The 18414-nt window shown below is 38.7% G+C and overlaps 2 protein-coding genes across 2 annotated transcripts; one reads left to right on the top strand and one right to left on the bottom strand.

The window, feature by feature from the left end:
* Positions 1–60: 60 nt before the first annotated feature.
* On the bottom strand, positions 61–14082 carry ldd (lipid droplet defective). Its single transcript, XM_017617103.1, has 21 exons — positions 13842–14082; positions 13497–13723; positions 12563–12705; positions 12294–12377; positions 11434–11577; positions 11228–11367; positions 9158–10071; positions 8950–9070; positions 8694–8884; positions 8276–8610; positions 8033–8213; positions 7667–7965; positions 7420–7592; positions 6253–7220; positions 5993–6173; positions 5821–5933; positions 4850–5561; positions 4648–4755; positions 1449–1844; positions 1282–1377; positions 61–1217 (listed from the first exon to the last, which is right to left on the bottom strand). Exons 1-21 carry the CDS (start codon positions 13920–13922, stop codon positions 945–947), a joined length of 5880 nt encoding a protein of 1959 aa, XP_017472592.1. The 5' UTR covers positions 13923–14082; the 3' UTR covers positions 61–944.
* LOC108363672 (uncharacterized) lies at positions 1904–3589 on the top strand. Its single transcript, XM_017617104.1, has 2 exons — positions 1904–2773; positions 2839–3589. The coding sequence occupies exons 1-2, from the start codon at positions 2097–2099 to the stop codon at positions 3275–3277; spliced, it is 1116 nt and encodes a 371-aa protein (XP_017472593.1). The 5' UTR covers positions 1904–2096; the 3' UTR covers positions 3278–3589.
* Positions 14083–18414: the final 4332 nt, after the last annotated feature.

Here is an 18414-nt window from a genome sequence, read left to right as displayed (position 1 = left end):
AAGGTTATCAATTCGTCGGAATATTTTTTGGACCCCGTTAATCGATTTCTATAATTATTATTTATAAATAAAGGAGTTACTCACACAGGTGGTCCCACAATAATTCGGTTTAAATCCGATCATGAAAAAATTGACGATAATCTTAAATGTTTTTATGGGAATTGAAGTCGGTATTGTTTTTTTACTTAAAAATGACTTGTTCTTGAAGTATTCGAAGACAATAAAAAAACCTGTGTTTCACGACTTTTACTTTGCGCTAATTGCCAGCTCAAATAATATGGCAATTGCGCGATTTTGTCGCAAGAAATTTTCTATATAAAGGAAATCATTTGTGTCGCAAGGTGGCAAATTTTGCAAAAACTTTGCGACGTTTCATGAATCCCACTACTGTTTATTTTACATTGAGCTCAGCTCTGGCAATTGTGACGGATTTAGATGTCCAGCACGCCATTGAAATTAATTGCGCACAAATAAAACAGAAGTTGCACACACATATACATACATATGTACAAATTTGCCAATAGAATATAAAAGGATATTCCACAGAAATATTAATAATATTTATAAACGCTTAACATCTACATAAAAGCTCACACATTTAAAAAGGCAAAATAAAATAATATTTACTCAGCTACACCCGAACTTGTGACACCTTCATACACTAAAATAAAATAAAATCGCAAAACAAATACAAATATTAAAAAAAAAAAAAAAATAAAAATAAAACTTATCACACATTGCAATTGCATTGATTAATTAAGTAAATACACGTGTATGTATATGTTGACATGGACGCATATTACCGATGGGGTTACGTCATTTGTGACCGAACGCGCTAAACTTACTAAACATATTAAAAAACTTAGAGCTTAGTTTAGTAGAGCACAGCCTGAGTAGTAAAATCAGCTAGCGATGGTTGACGCAGCGACGCGCTGTACGGTCGGTCATGTGATAGTCTCCGTTTCAACATAACCATTGTGTATGTAACCGGTCGAAGGGCTGCCCATTAGCCCCGACTTGTTCAAGCCGGCGGATAGTGGCGACGGTTGTTCGCTGCTATCCAAAATGCGTTCGAACACCGCATCTAGCCGACAATGGTTGACGGTATAGTGTAAGTGGCCCTCATATTGCTCGGACAAAGCTTCCAGCTCGGTGAACAGACCAGCCAGAGTGATTGCCTTGTCGTTCGGTGTTGTTTGCGATGTATCGCTATCACTCTATATATGAAAATGTGAGGGAAATGTTTGTAGCTATTCGAAAACCCAAAAGAAAAGTACTAACCTCCTGTGGCTTGCACGTTTTGATTTTCAAACTAAACTTAATGGAGTGCGTATATGTATGGAAGTCAACACACTGTGGCAGGCGTAGATGAATAGCCTGAAACCGCAAAAATAGTAGGTTATTTATTTCTATTTTTTCGTAATGCCTTTGGCTCCCCCCACACTTACCTTCTCTACCGACTCAATCAACTGGTTATCCCCATAAATGACAACATCATAGTAGCCACCGTATTGTGTACTCATGCTCTCCGGACTGCCACTGGTCAGTATTTGTCCATCCTTGAGCACTGCGATACGATGACAGATTGCATCAATCTCAGACACGGAATGCGAGGTCAGCACGACGGCGCGTTGCATTGCGAGCAGTTCGTGGATTGTGCGATAGACAATGGCACGCGTCACCGGATCCATATCACTGGTGGGTTCATCCATTAAAACGACAGTGGTGCGACCGCAACAGGTTAGCGCTACCGTCAGTTTGCGGCGATTACCGCCACTCAAATTCTTAACCAAAACATGACGGTACGACTTCAGTTGGAACGACTCGAGTACGTGCTCTATAAGCTGTCAACGGTTAAGGAGAAATTCAAATAAAAAATTTGTCAAAATACAGTCTTCTGTTTTTGTTTTTTTATAAATAAATTTCAGTGTTTTATACTTTATAATTTCAAAATTTATCAAAGCAAATTTCTTCAGAACTTATCTCCTGAAATTCAACCACCTCTAATAAAAAAGCACCATCCAACAAATTACGACAAAAACGCCAGCCAGTTATAAATCTCAACAAGCGCAGCGAAGCAAACCCCACTGAAAATAATGAACATGGCGAATTGCTGTAAGGACTGCGATCGTCTGCAGCCACGATCAGCGGGCAGTGCTCCAGTGCGGCCAGAGTTCCAGCAGCCCACCATGTATGACCATTTTCAAAATTTCCAAAGGTTCAAGATGCAAAAGCAGGAAGAACAGGCCATTGAGAAGCGAAAGGAAGAACTACTCAAAATGAACGCTAATTTCACCAATTGGGCTCCCACCAACAGCAAGGATATGTTTGATCAATTCAGCACTCAAGATGTTGCATTATTTCGCCAACAAATGCGTTTAGCACAAAATGGTGAGCGTTCGATGTTGGAGAGTCTGCCGACGCAAACGGATGTGTGCGCTTCAAGCGCCGGTGACACGGGCACTGATACCGGCACCGGCACCGGCACCGGCACTAGCACTGGCGCAGGCAATAAGTCACTAAGGAAGAAAGTCTCGCTGCTGACTATTTCACACACGCCCGTACAATGTCCGATTGGCGCTTGTGGCCGCACCATAGGTGTGACGTCGGTGTTATCGCATTATTTGCGCGATCACAGTGAAGATTTTGGTGTGCAGTGTCAAGAAATCTATGGCGGTAAGCGCTCCGTGTTGATTTTTGATCCGACTACTTTGGATTTTCGTGATAATGTGTGTTTGGGTGTGTTGGCGTATGGCGGTGTCAAGGAGAAGTGGTAATAGTGCAAAGTATATCAGCATTCTCATATACACATTACCTCATTTACTTTATCGACTTTAGCTCAGATCCCCCCGCCGAGCGTGGCATTTGCATACACAACGCCTTTCTGCCAAAGCCACACGAACATCTAGACGCGCATTTGCCCATACTGATAATGGCCTGTCGGACATCGTGGAGTGCATTTTTGGAGAACAAGGAGCTCGAGGCAAAAATAACAAATCCACAGAATTTAAATCAGCACCTGCTGGTCATTTGGTTGGTGAGCGTGCAATCCACCAAGCCAATTCATTGTACTCTGACTGCCTACGACAAGACGATGACCTCGTCGCGCAGCATCATCGCCCAAGTGCGTCAGCTAAACGAGTCACAAAATGCCAGTGAATTTTTGGTTAACGATGCGAATAGCTTACGCTTGAATCGTGGCGAAATCAATATACTCTCACACGATGGCAACGATTGCATTCATCTGGAGGTTATGATCAATGAATACGTTCAATAAAATTTTTTTCTTGGATTTTTGCGAAGATACAAGAAATGGTAAAACTTTTGTGATTACTTTCTATATTTCGAATGGAGGAAACTTATGGATCTAGGTACGCAGACATATTAAAATAGTCTGCTCATTATCTGGACAAAGAGCTAATCCGATTTACCTCTGATCGCTGGTTTATTTGAGCTTAAAATGGTCCCTTGGTTCTAGAAATATCCGTCTGTACTTGGTAGACTGGTATACTTATATTATGTATTGAACATTCGTCGGGGGCCAACAAGATCCGACCGCTACAGCATATGGATGAATATATAGCTCTCATACAATTGTTAACTCTAATATGAGGTTTTGCGTTAAATCTCGACTACTGGGGAAAATGGGCTGTCGGCTGATTGCGTGCCACGTATGGTTAGAGAACCAGTTTCGATGTTACACAAGGTTACCTATATTTGGTAACTAGGTTAGTGGCTAACTGCGGCCGCGCCATTAACTCCTGCGAGACGAAGTTGGATTTGTTTACTATGACGTATAAGATCTCCAATATGGCGCTTTCGTCAGTCGAAGGTATTCACCTGCAGCTTTCTGAAAGGGTCAAGCGACGAAAGTGGCTGCAAAGTATTGCCATTATCGGTATTATTTTACTGGGTAACACCCCTACACTAGCGCTTTACGTTGCTGAACGTTAGGCTTGGCGATACCGGGTGGTTAACAGGCTCGGAAACTGAAAACTGAACACTCTGCAGTTCTGGAGGGCTTTGATTACATTCCTGATCATACAGATTACTGCATCTCTTTAACGGCTTCCGGAAGTTTTCAGGGGACTATAAGGGCCCAAAACTGGTCAGCGGATGTCTGACCACTCTCTCAACCGCGTAAGAATATTTTCTGATCTGGGTCATTTGGATTCCGGTCCACAGCGACATTGCAGGAAACTGCATGACTGACAAGGAAAGGCACGCTTTTAATGCTATCACCGAAGAGAGAGCATCTGGGGACACTTCTGACCTCTGGGGGTTCACTCGTTGACGGTTGGGCCTCATGTCAGCTCAACGAACTCTGGGTGAAAACTAGTCCACCTTTATAGGTGCCATAGACGTTCCGTCTGACTGGCAGACATCTGTGGTCGCGAAGACTCGCCTTTCGACACACAATAGAGTCATTTAGAGTCATGTCAGTGTAACTAACACATATTTATTTTCACTAAAGTATCAAAACGGACTCGCGAGTCAGAAACACCTGCTATCAGATACATATCCAAAAAATTTCAAAAAATTCCAATCTTTATTCAGTCCTTAAAACATATCAGAAAGTGTCTTTCAAGTAGGTTTGAAAGGGGTTTTCCATCTTTAAAATTTCAAATTTGTTATGTAGGGGCTTACCTTATCGACGTTGGCGACACGTCGCAGTTTACCATAGAAGCGGATGCATTCCTCTACAGTGAGCAGAGAATCCAGAGGGTTCGTTTGCGGACAGTAGGCAATTTCTCCCTGCGATTAAAAAGTAGTTGTAATTAAATCTGTCGTTCGCCTTTCGCTATTGTTCAATATTTTAGTTTTGATTGGTTCTTGAACGGTTACTTACATTGAAGTAGTTGACTGCGCCCACATTTGGCTGCAATTCACCAGAGAGCATTTTGAATATCGTCGATTTGCCAGTGCCATTCTTACCCAGCAGCCCGAAGCATTCGCCCGCCTTTACCGCAAAGGTGACATTCCTAATAACATATGGGCCGCGACCGTAGCACTTGTACAGGTTGTCCACTTTCAAGACCTGTGGAGTCTCATCCTTATCTGCTATCTTAAGCGAATTTTGTATGGACACGATTTTCAATTCTTCCGCCTGCTTGTCCTCGTACTTTTGATAGAAGGGGAGACGAATCAAAATCGATTCGCTTAATTTATAAATTTGTCCATTTTCCAAAAGCACATTAATAATGATGAAGAAAATGCCGAGCAAAAATAATGCCAACATATGAGGTAGCAGTAAATCACTGAAAATGGGATGTTTGTACGATTCGATGTCGTAACGCTGGAAGACAAGTGAAACCATATAGTTTTTACAGATCTCCAACAGGCCATCGCCGAACGCGTGCTGCGGAAAAATGAGGAATGCCCGATTCAGGAAGTAACGCCAATCGTCCCATACTGGTGAGTCACCGACCACTCCCAGCAGCACAATATTGGCCATTGTGAAGAGCGGAATTATGATGTTCAAGCAGAAGATGGTCACAATCGCCACGCTGGAGTCGTTGAAACATTTCTCAAATACATGTACGCCAGGAATACAGGCAAATCTGTGAATTTAAAGAGGCAATCATAAAAGTTTCAGATACATATGTATGTATGTTTGCTGGTATGTTTGTACCTTAGACCGTACCGTAGGCTAAGTATTTTCGCAAGGCAATTTCTTTTTAATTTGTTCGGCGAAAAAAATTCCTCGAAATTTCCATGCTAAAATACTTTACACTCAGAGGTGAAGGCGAATTTTTTTGTTTGCTTGTAAGGTGGTACGTTCTAAGGTACCTACATATACATATCCCATTTTTCACTCACGCGAAGAGCAGCGCCAGCACAAAGATACCTGCAACATTTTGGCGAGCAACAAAGACTGGCAGTCCGAAGGCGAATATGATAGCACCACAGACCAATATGGCGAGCAGCATGACCTGGAAAAGACGCATTAAAATGCTCGTTTAAAAAAATTTTTTATATTTGTTTCTCTTACCAGAAAGTCCCAAACGAATGCCACGCCCCAGTAGGTAGCCAAATTAACGCCGCATAGTTTCTGTTGTAGCTTCTCGCCCTTAACACGTTCGTTGACTAGAAAAACAGAGGACACCGCAACCACTAAACTGAAGGCAATCAGTAGTATAAAGACCATAGAAGAATCGCCGGCTTGACGTAAACTAAACAACGCAGCGATTATAATTTTAAGAAAAAAAGCTAATTGATTAAGTATTTTGCAAGCTACTTCTTTGCACTTACACTGAAGTCGTACTTAGCTCCACCGCCCCCAGCTTCCATGGTTCGTTGAAAGCTGTGATGCTGAAATTATTGTCTCCCAACTCCACTTGCAACAGCTTCGTATTCAAATCGTTGAGCCAAGCCATCATGGCATGGTAACCCTTATTGTTGTACCAAACAATGGCATTCGTGTCGTTGAAGGAATAGCCGCCATAGCGTTTCTCCTGATACTGATTCATTGATTTTAGGATCCAATGGAAAGCTGCACTCGAGTTGCCAAACTCTCGACATGGACTCTCATCGGAGCACTGCTCCGCCAAGCTATCATAAGCGGCATTTGTCAGCGTTTTATTCAATTCCATACTGAACATTTGCATTGTTTTCGGATATAGCTCGCGCGTGAAACTTATCGTTTTGTCATAATCGTCCTCCAGGCGATAAGTGACAAACCACATGGCGAACAATTCGAATATCGCTGGCAATACAATGACGCACATCAAAATGCGATAATTTCGGCTGAAGTGTAGAAGACGTTTCCAAAGTAAATTTCGCACAGCGGTTAAGAAACACAATGACCCACTGCTCACAATATTAGCCCCACTCGAGTTTTTCAATTCCACTGGCCTCATATCCAACTTGGATTTTGCGGCCGTAAATCCATTTTCATGGTCTTCATGCAAATCCGAGAAGATTTGTGCTAAATTACGACTCTCGACACGTAAATCCGAAATACGGTCACTAAGTTGTAAATTTTGCAGATAATTCAGGAAATCGATTGATTTATGAGAGCCATTCTGATCGTATGGTATTTGGAAGCGTATGTCACCGGTTTCTAACCAATCCGGTTCCTTGAAGCTGGCCAGTACTTCTTCTGCGGTGTTTCGAATTTCAGTAATAGTTTGAGTATCGTTGCAATGGATCAGCACGTCGTAGCCTGAGGTGCAGAATTCCTGAAGCGTCGCCGGACTATGTTTGGCAATGATTTTACCCTAAGAGGGAGATGTGTTAGATTATTAATTTTTATACTGCGGGGGAAGAAGGGACTTCGATCCAATAGCTGCACCTAAAATTTCTTCACACTCGGTACCAAAATAATTGATGGAGTGGGAGCTGCAGTTTGTCTCACAAAATTTACAAGTTGCTGTCCTGTCAAAGCACTAAAAATTAAAAGCAGCGTATGAGACTTACATTTTTCATGATCACAATAACGTCGCTCAAAAATTCAGCTTCGTCTAGAAAGTGCGTAGCGAAAACCACAGCGCGTCCTTTGCGCAAGCGTTGTATAAGCTCCCATATATCTTTACGCGCCTTCGAGTCGACACCGTTACATGGCTCATCCAATATCACTACGTTCGGCGAACCTACATATGAATGAAAGAAAACCTGTGTTAATACCGCAAGTGGTTACTGCATGTCCCCATGTTCGTCACTTTACCTATGAAGGCCAACGCCACACAAAGCCTACGCTGGTAACCGCCGGACAGTTGAGCAGCTTGGTAATCCTCATATTTGCCAAATTTCAAACTTTTCAGTGTCTTATCCACTTCCGTTTTGTAATTATGCTTTAGCTTGATAGAAGCATACAATTCCAAGTGCTCACGCGCTGTCAAATTTGGTATTAGAATATTGTCTTGAGAGCACACGCCCACTTTATCGAACTCATCTCTGCTACTCATGGCTTGAGAGAGTATAACGCGACCAGTTGACTGTACCACTTGACCGGTGAGCATTTTGCTAAATATATATATATATATATATGTGAGTGGGAGGATCGAACATATATCATTTTTTTCGCCCTTACATTATTGTACTCTTTCCGGCGCCATTGCGACCCAATAGGCAAGTGATCTTGTCCTTGGGCAGTGACAAATTCACATCGCTGACTGCAATTTGTTCATCATACAATTTGCTGACATTTGTCATTGTAGCGCCCACACCCGAATCCAAGTCTTCGCGTTGTACTTCAGTAAAACAGTACTCATCTGTGATGAGAAAAATTTGCATAGAATTTAATGAAATTACGTCACTAAATGCCAGTGCTTACCATCCAAGAAGCGTCGCACCAAGTAGCCGATAAGCCCATAGATTATCGCATCCAATACTATCATGAAGAAAGCAAAGCCAAATTCACCACTAAAACCTTCTTGGAAGACTTGTACGAAACCCAAACCGATTTCCTGCAATTCCATACGCATAATATGGCTCCAGGCGTGTGAGAAGGCAGTGGTGAAGGATAAGTTGATGCAAAAGTTCTCAAATGAGTTAAGATGCGAGTCGAAGAGCAAAACTATGATGTAGGGACAATAGGAGATGAAAAAGAGTAGTGCCGTAGCAACGGCGCCAATTGTTGCCGAGGTGAAGAATGTTGAGCACATATAGCTGAAAGTAAAGTAATTTCAAGGTATGTATACTAAATGCAAATTTCTTTGGATTACTAAAACGGTATTTTAGTTATTACTCACCAAAAAGAAATCAAACAACCGCCAAACACAATCAGGAAGAACATTACGAAGATGAAGGAGGCGTACATGAGCAAACCGCCAACATAGAGTATAGCCGTTACGCCGACAAAAATAACAACGAGCTCAACAAATGTGACCAAAATCCAGGAAGTGAGCTCTGAGTAAGGCTTCATACCCATGGAGCGCATGATCTACAAAATTTAAATTGTGTGAAATGTACGGTCCACAAATCTGTAGTGCAAAAGACTCGGTATACCATAGTGTTGCGACTTTCGCGCATCCAAATAAAGTGACGCACGCAGCTAGCAATTTCCGCTACCAATCCCAGGAAAAAGGCGACTTGTATCGCCTGTGCCAAGTATATACCTGTTTTCATGCTGCAATCGATTTTTTAAAAGAAATTTAGAGATTTTTTTTTTACTTTCTCTCTTCCCAATTTCCATAGTAAAAGAATATCTACTCACTTATCGTGCGTGTAGGCGGGATATGGAAATTGTTTCGTGTGCATTTGCAGACCTTCCACGCCATATTTGCTCAATGCGTCTGTATTGCCGCCACCGAACATGCCAATCAAATCGAGCAGAGCCTGCCGTCGCTTACGTGTATGTACCTTCAGATCGTCTGAGTTGATCATGGTTTCCATTGAATTTGCATTGCTCGTTTTGTTTTGAGACTGTACAAAGTCGTCGGTGTCATCTTTTTGCGGTGTCGACCAATCATCATCGTCTTCGTCTTCACCAAATCCGCTACCTGTTTCGATTTCAATTGTAAGAGGACTATGTGTGCCCAACTCGAAAGATGTTTCTTCAGTCACATTTTTATGCAAAAGTTTCATATGTTTTATGATGCCCATATCGATGGCATTCTTTATCTGTACAAAGCCGCGATGGTATTTCATGTCGCGTATCATACTACCCGCTGGGCCTGGGAACCAAAAACGATTTTTATTTTCGAAAGTCGGTTGAGTGTTTTCGGTGTCCATATGCAGTTTGTATGATACTTCGTTATCAGTTCTATTGAAATATGCCGCAGCAAAGAATAAGCGCTTCTCATTTAAATCATACGCAGTGAGTTGTAAATCTTTAGCTGTAGCCACGGGTATGAAACGATCCACCGAGAAACACTCTAATATATTCTTAATTGTCATAATAACGTCGTAGACAAGTGGATCGGTTTGTATACGATTGACAATGCCGACAATTTCATCGACATTAATATCGTCACCGATGTAGGCGCGCACAGTTGGCGATGTGGCCAACTTGAGTAGGCTATCGAAACTCTTCTGAAATTGTTCATCTTCGCGCAATTTGGTGACTATATCGGCAACCGCAACTGACAGCCGCTTCAGGCGATTCAACTCCTCGAAGGTTGTGTTTGCCTGGAAGGAAAGGGTAGACAATGAGTTTTGGATGCCCTTAGATTTTGTTATATCTTGACGCCCAAAATTTAATAACCTGATGTTTTATATCGGTGGAAGCTTTGAAAATTTGATAAAATATTCTTAACATCGCTTCATTGATCTACATACATATATACTATATATCTTACAAACCAAAAACATAGATTTTTTGAGTTCCAAAAACTATCCTAAGATAGGAAACCTTTCCAAAAAATATATCATAACGCTTAGGCTAAAAACATATTGGAGCGGCGACTAAAGAGCATTAAGCAAAGCGTCGATTACAAACGTAGTATATGTTTCAATGAGAGCGCGCAGAGTCGCCTTGCTCGCCGCTCCACTATGTTTTTAGCCTTAGGAGTACTAGTGTAATAAAACCGGTCAAAATTAAAATTTGTGACTTTGTTAAATTTATGTTTGTTCACGCATAACTTTGTTTGTGAACCAATTTGAATGATCCTTTGGCCTTGCGTGAAGGAAGGACAGACCCACAGTGGTCCCATTTCAATGTTATCAAAAGTGGGCGTGGCACCAACGACGAGGTATATCTCAGTAAACGATTTATCAATTTCTATCAGAATTGGTATAATTATTTCTTAGAATCCAGCGAAGCTCGTTATTATGGTTTTTCGTGGATCAATCCTATAGAAAGCTACTAGCAAGGCTTGGGGTGTTTTACTTGCTGGCATTTGGTGCCGTTGGTTAATATTAAAAGAATAATGAACAAGGAAGTCTATCTCCATATTCTCCAAACAAATTTGCCGGACTTTGTAGACAACGGCGCATACCCTGAAGAAGAAATTCTTTGCCAGCAGGATGGAAATCCAAAGGACTCTGAAAATATTCGACACCTTCGGCTGTTTGAGCAAAATTTTCCCGTAATACAGTGGCCAGCACAAAGTCCAGACTTCCACTTCCAGCCGAAAAACTGAGACCACAGAGAGGATTGGCATAGCACAAGCAAGCTCCGAGTAACATGCGAGAGCTTTGTAGGTGAGTAAAATTATATTGGGGTACTTTTCCAAGCGAAATCAGAGAAAACTCAGTAGGGAGTATTCCCAGACGTATGAAAATCCCAATTTAAAACAAGGGCGTATCCAAACAATTTATGTAGATAAAACTTTTCCCAGCTTACATGCATCATAATTGACTGAGTCTCCTCCGTGACGGGCGCATATAAAATCTTGCCATGTATCAAGGGTTTCACCACATTCCAAGTTAGCTTGCCTGTGGTTGTGGTAGTAATATTCAAGTACAACTGTTTGCAGTATTTGGCTGAAAATTAGGGAAATATTTACATTCAATAAGCAACTTTTAATCGGAAAATCTATATGAACTTACTAGGCATAACATTGATTTCATCGTCATTCACTTTGCTGAAGTCCTCAGTGTCATAAAGAATATCATTGACTAAAGGTATGGTATCAGTGCTGGGGAACGGATGGCCACACATCAAGTAACCGGCTTTCACAAAGGTTCGACGATCTGCGGCAAAATAAAAACTGATTTGTTATCATTGTTGCAGGTTCATTAAAACCAATAGAAGGATGGTATTGGAATAAATGTATGTACATTAGAGTGGTCCAAAAATGTATGTGAAAAAATTAGGTCGGGTTTTTAATGCCGCCACACCCTAGGATTGTTCTATACTGAAAAAAATATACCCCTACTTTTTTATTTTCAAAATTTCAAAATTTCTCATGTATTTTATATGGAGAAATAACAACTTTTCGTAGCAATAGTGTAGAATTCTTAAAAATCATTATTTTTCGATCGGAGAACTTTGCTTATCTTCAGGAGATTCCCAGTAATAATACGCAATTGTTTCTTTAACCATTTTTTCATGGTAACTATATTTTATTGACCATCCAAAACCCCCAGAAAATGCAATGGGGGGACCAATAAAAAATCTTTAGCATTAAAAAATGGTTGAATAAAAAATTGGACATTAATATTGGAAGTCACCTGAAGAGGACCACAGTTTTTTTACATCATTTCTACGAAAAGTTGTGTTTTCCCCATATAAAATACATGGAAAACTTTGAGCGCTGTCAGCACTCCATAAATATATTTTGATTTCAAAAAAAAAAATTAGGGGTATATTTTTTTTTTGGGTGAAAGCATAAAAATTCCGACTTTATTGTTTTTGGACCACTCTAATGTACATACATACACATGTGTGTAAATATGAATGTAGGTACCTGAAAACAGCCGCCTTATATCGAAAGTGCCATTTAGAAAATCCTCCACTTGTGGTACTACACCGATAACATCGCCGATGCTTTCTGTAAGTGATAACCAAATGTCAATTACCCATATTAATTACACATAATACATAATTACTATTTGATTACACTTTAACACTAATTATTTAATAACTGCACTTCAAATTTAGTTAGATAAACGTGATAAAGGTATTTATGTGGATATTCTACTGCATTAAGTACATTGTATGTTGGTAAGTACTTACGTCGTATCTCATTAAAATGTCCACCCGTGACCACAGCCGTAACGGCATTTATAAAATTCGCCTTTTCCGGCAAATCGATGACAGCGTCAAACATGCGATCGTCAGTGACAAAAATATTCACGATATCGATAATTGGTTTCATACTAAAGCGTGCAATATTAAAAAAATATATATATTTATAAAAAGGTGGGTCACAAAATTTGTATGAAGCTGCTGCACTTCTATGGAAAATAGCTTTGGAGGTTATTATATATGTAATTATGTTTGTAATAGCATAGACAGGCGGCAGCGTTAATCCGGATTTACGAAGCAGTTAACATGATCGAAACTCTACCCTGACAGAGAAAATATTGCGTATTAAGGGAGTGCGGAAGTTGAGGGTTGGAGTTTCAGGACCAGAAAATTAAATTTTTCATTTTTTACTATTTTTTATATACTTGCAATTGTAGTTGTTGTTTGCTTGCTATTTAATAAAAAATTCCCTCTAAAAATTCAATTGACTTTAAATAAATTAAAACAAAGTAAAACACTAAACATGCTGATTAAAAGGTTAGAATTTTGGTGAAATTTTGCATAATTTTCATAATTTTTGCACCAGGTCCGAAAATCGGATTTATATTTATGGTGTTTGTTAAATAATCAACTATATTTACATAAGTAAAAAATAATAATAAACATTAAATAAATTAAGAAAATTAAGGATTAATGAGGAAAATAATTAAATTAAGGAAAATTAGACAAAACTCTCTCAAATATCGGGTCCCAATTTGTATGTGGGTCACTGTATATTTCTTGGGATTTTCTTCAGTTTTCATCGAAAATGCCCCTGATCCGCATTAATTTCGAGAAATATTCCGAATTAACGAGTTGATGCGGATCAATGCTGCCGTCTGCTCATGCTTTAACATATATACATACAAATGCATGTACTTACGGTGCATTTTTCCAGCTGGTGGTCTCCTCATATGGATTTGTGCTCATGCATTTATTTTCCAAACTACAAATATACGAATAAAAACTGGGTAGCACTTGATTTTTAGTGGGCAGCAGACGTGTGGCAAATTGACAGTCTTCTATTTGTTCGGGACCGAATTTGAGTCGAATGAGGTAGAGCAGCATAAAAATCAAGCAAGGCCAGGCTACTTGCACAACGGTCATAACCTAAATAAAAAAAAAAAAGATGAAGCACAGAATGTATGTATATCAAGAGATTTCATTGTGAAAAAGCACTAAATAGCGAAATATTTGTTTTATTGTTTCACTTCTCTATGAACATTACCGGTTGACGCAGGCGCACAAGTCCATCTTTGCGCAGCAATGCCTTTAATTGGCTAATGCTGAAGGAACGTTGCAATTGCATGTTGTTGTCTAATTTATTTTATGTTAAATAATTACAACTTCGGCAACATTTGCAGCTTACAATGGATTACTATTGAGAAGTGTAAGGATACGACAAATTATTCCTCCGCACGATTACGCAACATTCGCAACGTTTTCGACTGAAATGATAAAAACAGTGGTTTATTTTACTAACTTCCATACTTACAATAGTATTTAAATGTGTAGCATTTTTTTTTTACTATTTCAATAACAGTGTTTTATTTGGTAATTTATTTTTATAACATGAAATATATAAATGTAAATAAGTAAGTTCAAGATCATTTTACGCCTCTCGTTTCCTCTTATTGTAAGGCTGGTAATGGCTCTGATAATCGCTTATATACGCAACCTAATATTTAACCCCAAACGATCCCACTTTTTATTTAGTTTATTGACTCGTAAATCGTAAATGGTAATAGGGTACAATTCCTCGCTAGAAATATAGACATAAATTTATATATAAATATGTACGTGTGTACATATAAAAATTATACAAGTTTTTATATTAAATTCACATCAGTTTCGCTTTCAATTATCTTTTAAATCTCACTATAAAATACTACTACGCCATCCACAATTGTAAACTTGCTGTAATCAAATGATTGCATTGACTGCTGCTCTAGTTATTACGTTTTGTTGTGTGTGTGTTGTGTTCATTTAGGAAAAGAAATAAATGTACCTAATAAAAATTTGTACCTAAAAAAATTCGTAATGTATGTACATACATAAAATAAGTATTTGTTATTATTTATGCTCATATGAATTTTACTTTCGTTCATACAACGTAAAAATAGTAAGAGAAATAATTAAGGAAATTCACGAATTCGGCTCAAGGTATCTGGTATATGGGATCCAAGCTTTCGAAAATACAACAGTTGGATCTATGTATCTCCCGAAGGCAATGATCCAAAGTATCATCGATTCCACAACTGTTAGTTGGATCTTATCTTTGCTTCTAGAAAGTGATATTTTCGCGAATATTCGCTGCATTGCTGTATATATTTAGGGCCGTTTGCACCATCTCTGCTTAACGCTAATCCCCAGTTAAACAGTGTTACCGACACAATGTTAAATGAATGGAGTCAGTAACGTCGGTAAAGATGTTTAACTGTGAATTAGTGTTAACCAGAGATGGTGAAAACGGCCCTAAATCTTCCTCTCCTTGATCGTGGTGAACAAGCTATTCGCCACACTGCAGAAATGTGATTGCGATGTCGGTGAATTCTCAGACCTGGAGCGAGATTCTGTAACCAGTTAGCGACAATTTTCGGATCGCTAACGCAGTTTTTGACGCATGATATGAATATTTTTCTCTACCAATATTGGTGAATATTTTTACACTTCACAATTTGGTTAAAAGAGGCTCGATTTGGATGGGAGATAACAAATTTTTTATTGTTTTTGGTAGTAAAACTCCTAATAAACTCCGCTCTTTCAGTTGAATCCAGCCACTTATATACAGTAGCATTGGCCCAAAATCCGCTCTTTAGAATTTTGAATGGTAATAGCAAAAATGGGTTATGGTTTATTACGCTGTAAAAACAATCTGTGTGAAAGATGAAAATGTTTGGTCAATGTCTTAGACTCGCGCAAGTCCATTCAAGTTCAATGTGCTCAAAAAATAAAATTTAATAAGTACATTGATTAATACATTTTGTTTTTACTAAAATTGCAATTATCTTCGAAAGTATTAATCCTACATAATTTGGTATATTAACCTTTTTTGAGGAGAATCGAAGTAAGCTAAGAAAATTTTTTTTAGCACTTGAACTTTGATGGACTTGGGTGAGCCTAATACATTGACCAAAAACTATCATCTGTCACACAGATTGTTTTTAGAGCATAACGAACCATATGTTTGCTATTATCAATCAAAATTCTAAAAAAGCGGATTTTCGTCCCACGCTAATATACATACAGATGTATATATACATATGTGTGCAAGCATTTGTAGTTAAATAATTAAGTTCAAAGTAGTTTGCATGCATATTTGTCATATGCATGTTCTATTAACAGTTATAAAGTTATAATAATCTATAATTGTATATACATATGTATGTGCCTAGAAAGTTTAGTTACAAAATAATAGGAAACTACATATTTTACATGCAAGTATATATGTATGTATGTATATAAATAGACTATTATATATAAATAGACTAATTTATTACAATGCAAAGTACTGACTAACGGATACTAATGGTTATTTTTATCAGTGATATATGTATGTAAATGCTTTAATAAATTTTTTTATATTAAACAGTAAATACTATTTTAACTAAATGAATTAAATATAATTAAAACAATGTACGCTTTTTAAATGCGGTAGCCGAGTAGTTAGACGTATGTGCTAACCCTTTGGTAGCACCAAAGTTCGATCTCTGTTCCAAGCAAAAATAAAATGTTTTTTTCTAAGGACGGTCTCTCACCTAGTCAGACAATGGAAAACTTCCGAGTGTAGGTCTACTTTTCAAACAACTAGGATTTAGCAGGACTTTCTTTGTCTTTTCTGATGGGTGATGGGTATGTATGTAAGTATATAGATCGGATTAGGTTAGGTGGTCGTTCACAGTTGGAGACACACTTGGACACATAGACGTTGTCCTTTGTGATAGTACGTGATTTTGAACCATGGCCATGATAGTAACCTCAGTTAGAGCGAGAGCTGTGGCGTTACAACCTTAATAGGTGGCCTTGATTTCCCACGATCAACACATGTCCTGGTCTTCTCCCAGAGTTATCTCAGATGGCATTAGGCCAATTTGTCCAAGAGTGAGCGACATGTGGTCAGGTGGGAATCGCTTTTAGATTAAGATTTCTCCCCAAATATTCTGCTATTTATGCAGTTTATCGCTATGTCAGTAATTAGAAAATATTGCGACGCATTCGAGAGAAACAAATTTTAAGTGAAACATCACTTAGGTGAGGATTCTTATTCTAACTTGGATATCAGTGTATGTAGATGTTTACCTGCCTTATTGGTGTTATACTTTTGGCCAGCTGGTCCACTACTTCTTTTTTGCAGCCACTTCTGCCTGGAAATCGCCACTTCTGTCTCGAAGCCTTACCTTTATTGATTGCCCTCAGAGGGAAACCAATATCGATACGAAATAAAAACCCTTCTCAGTCAAGGAAGAATATAAATGAGAAATAGCAAGTAATTTTTAGCAAAAAAAAAAACCGACTTCAACTCTCATATAAAAAAGAAAATATATATATATATCTCATGATTCACTGATCGGATCTTAACCTGATTAGTATGGGACCACCTCTGAGACACTACCTTTCCGATGCAAAAAGAATTATCGAAATCGGTTGACGTGGTCCAAATGCGGTAACATACATAACAAAAAAAAAATATTCCGACGAACTGATAACCTCCTCCTTTTTTGGAAGTCGGTTAAAAATAAATCTCTTTCGGTTGTATTTATACGCACATTTCATATGTAAGCACAACTTAAATTGTACTTCATCCTTAATCTATTACTCAGGCAGGTTGTGCAAGTCACTACCCGGAACAAGATTCCCCCCTGTCCGGGTACCCGGATAAAAATAACCAACTACCCGTGTACCCGAATAAATAAATCCTCCTACCCGGGTACCTGAATAAAAATTACCCGCTACCTATATAGGTACCCTAATAAATATTTACCCGGATATCGGGTAAAAGATTACTCTCTACCCAGATATCCGGATAAATGTACATATATTAACCACTACCCGGCTATCCGGGTAAAGATAACCTATTACCCAGACAAATATACCTTTTTATTCAAGTACCTGGACAAAGATAACCTTCTGCTCGGCTAGCCGGATAAAGATACCAGTATCCCGGTAACCGGATATATATTACCCTTTACCGGGGTAATTCATTACCTCTGATAAATATAAGGAGTATGTCCAAAATTACATAATGAGCTAGACAGAATAACGGACCAACTTGTCGCCATTTACAACGAAATCGAAAAATATAAATAAATTAATTTTTTATCGAAATATAATGTATTAGTTTTACTTTTCTACTTTAATTTGATTCAATTCTGCAAATAACAAAATTAAACTTTTTTTAATAGCAAATTGGCAGCTCCATATATATGCAACCTATATTATTCCTCTCACTTTATATCCGAAAACAAGCAACCATTACAAATAAGTCTCCTAGTTAAACCACAGTAAAGGAGATTTATTTCTTGAAATTAAATATAAATCTCAGTTTAGGAGATTTATTTCTTGAAATTAAATATAAATCTCAGAGGGCAACCAAATAATGCGACCATTTATATATCATTCCCACGACAGCCGGTTCTACGTACCGGAATGACTCGGGTTTCACCCGACCAAGGGCTGTTGTTTCGGCGATCTAACCCCGTTTAGAAGTTGTCCGTCCATAGGGCAACATTCACTACGCATTCTCCTACTCAGGGCTGGCATCGAGTCAAACCCTGGGCCAGAAATATACACCTGCTGTGTAT

The sequence above is a fragment of the Rhagoletis zephyria genome, unplaced genomic scaffold, assembly GCF_001687245.7.
Source record: "Rhagoletis zephyria isolate East Lansing unplaced genomic scaffold, Rhagoletis_zephyria_1.1 Rzeph_scaffold_01334, whole genome shotgun sequence".
In the NCBI taxonomy this organism is placed as follows: domain Eukaryota; kingdom Metazoa; phylum Arthropoda; class Insecta; order Diptera; family Tephritidae; genus Rhagoletis; species Rhagoletis zephyria.
The sequence above is the reverse complement of the archived record's forward strand: the minus strand, read 5'-3'. Positions and strand labels throughout refer to the sequence as shown.

Coding starts and splice junctions, on each gene's coding strand:
- LOC108363672 (XM_017617104.1), top strand. CDS start 2,097: ATGAACATGGCGAATTGCTGTAAGGACTGCGATCGTCTGCAGCCACGA. Junction 2,774..2,838: donor GGCGGTGTCAAGGAGAAGTG/GTAATAGTGCAA, acceptor TATCGACTTTAG/CTCAGATCCCCCCGCCGAGC.
- ldd (XM_017617103.1), bottom strand. CDS start 13,922: ATGCAATTGCAACGTTCCTTCAGCATTAGCCAATTAAAGGCATTGCTG. Junction 5,934..5,992: donor CATTCGTTTGGGACTTTCTG/GTAAGAGAAACA, acceptor CGTCTTTTCCAG/GTCATGCTGCTCGCCATATT. Junction 1,845..4,647: donor GTGTCGCCAACGTCGATAAG/GTAAGCCCCTAC, acceptor AACCGTTGACAG/CTTATAGAGCACGTACTCGA.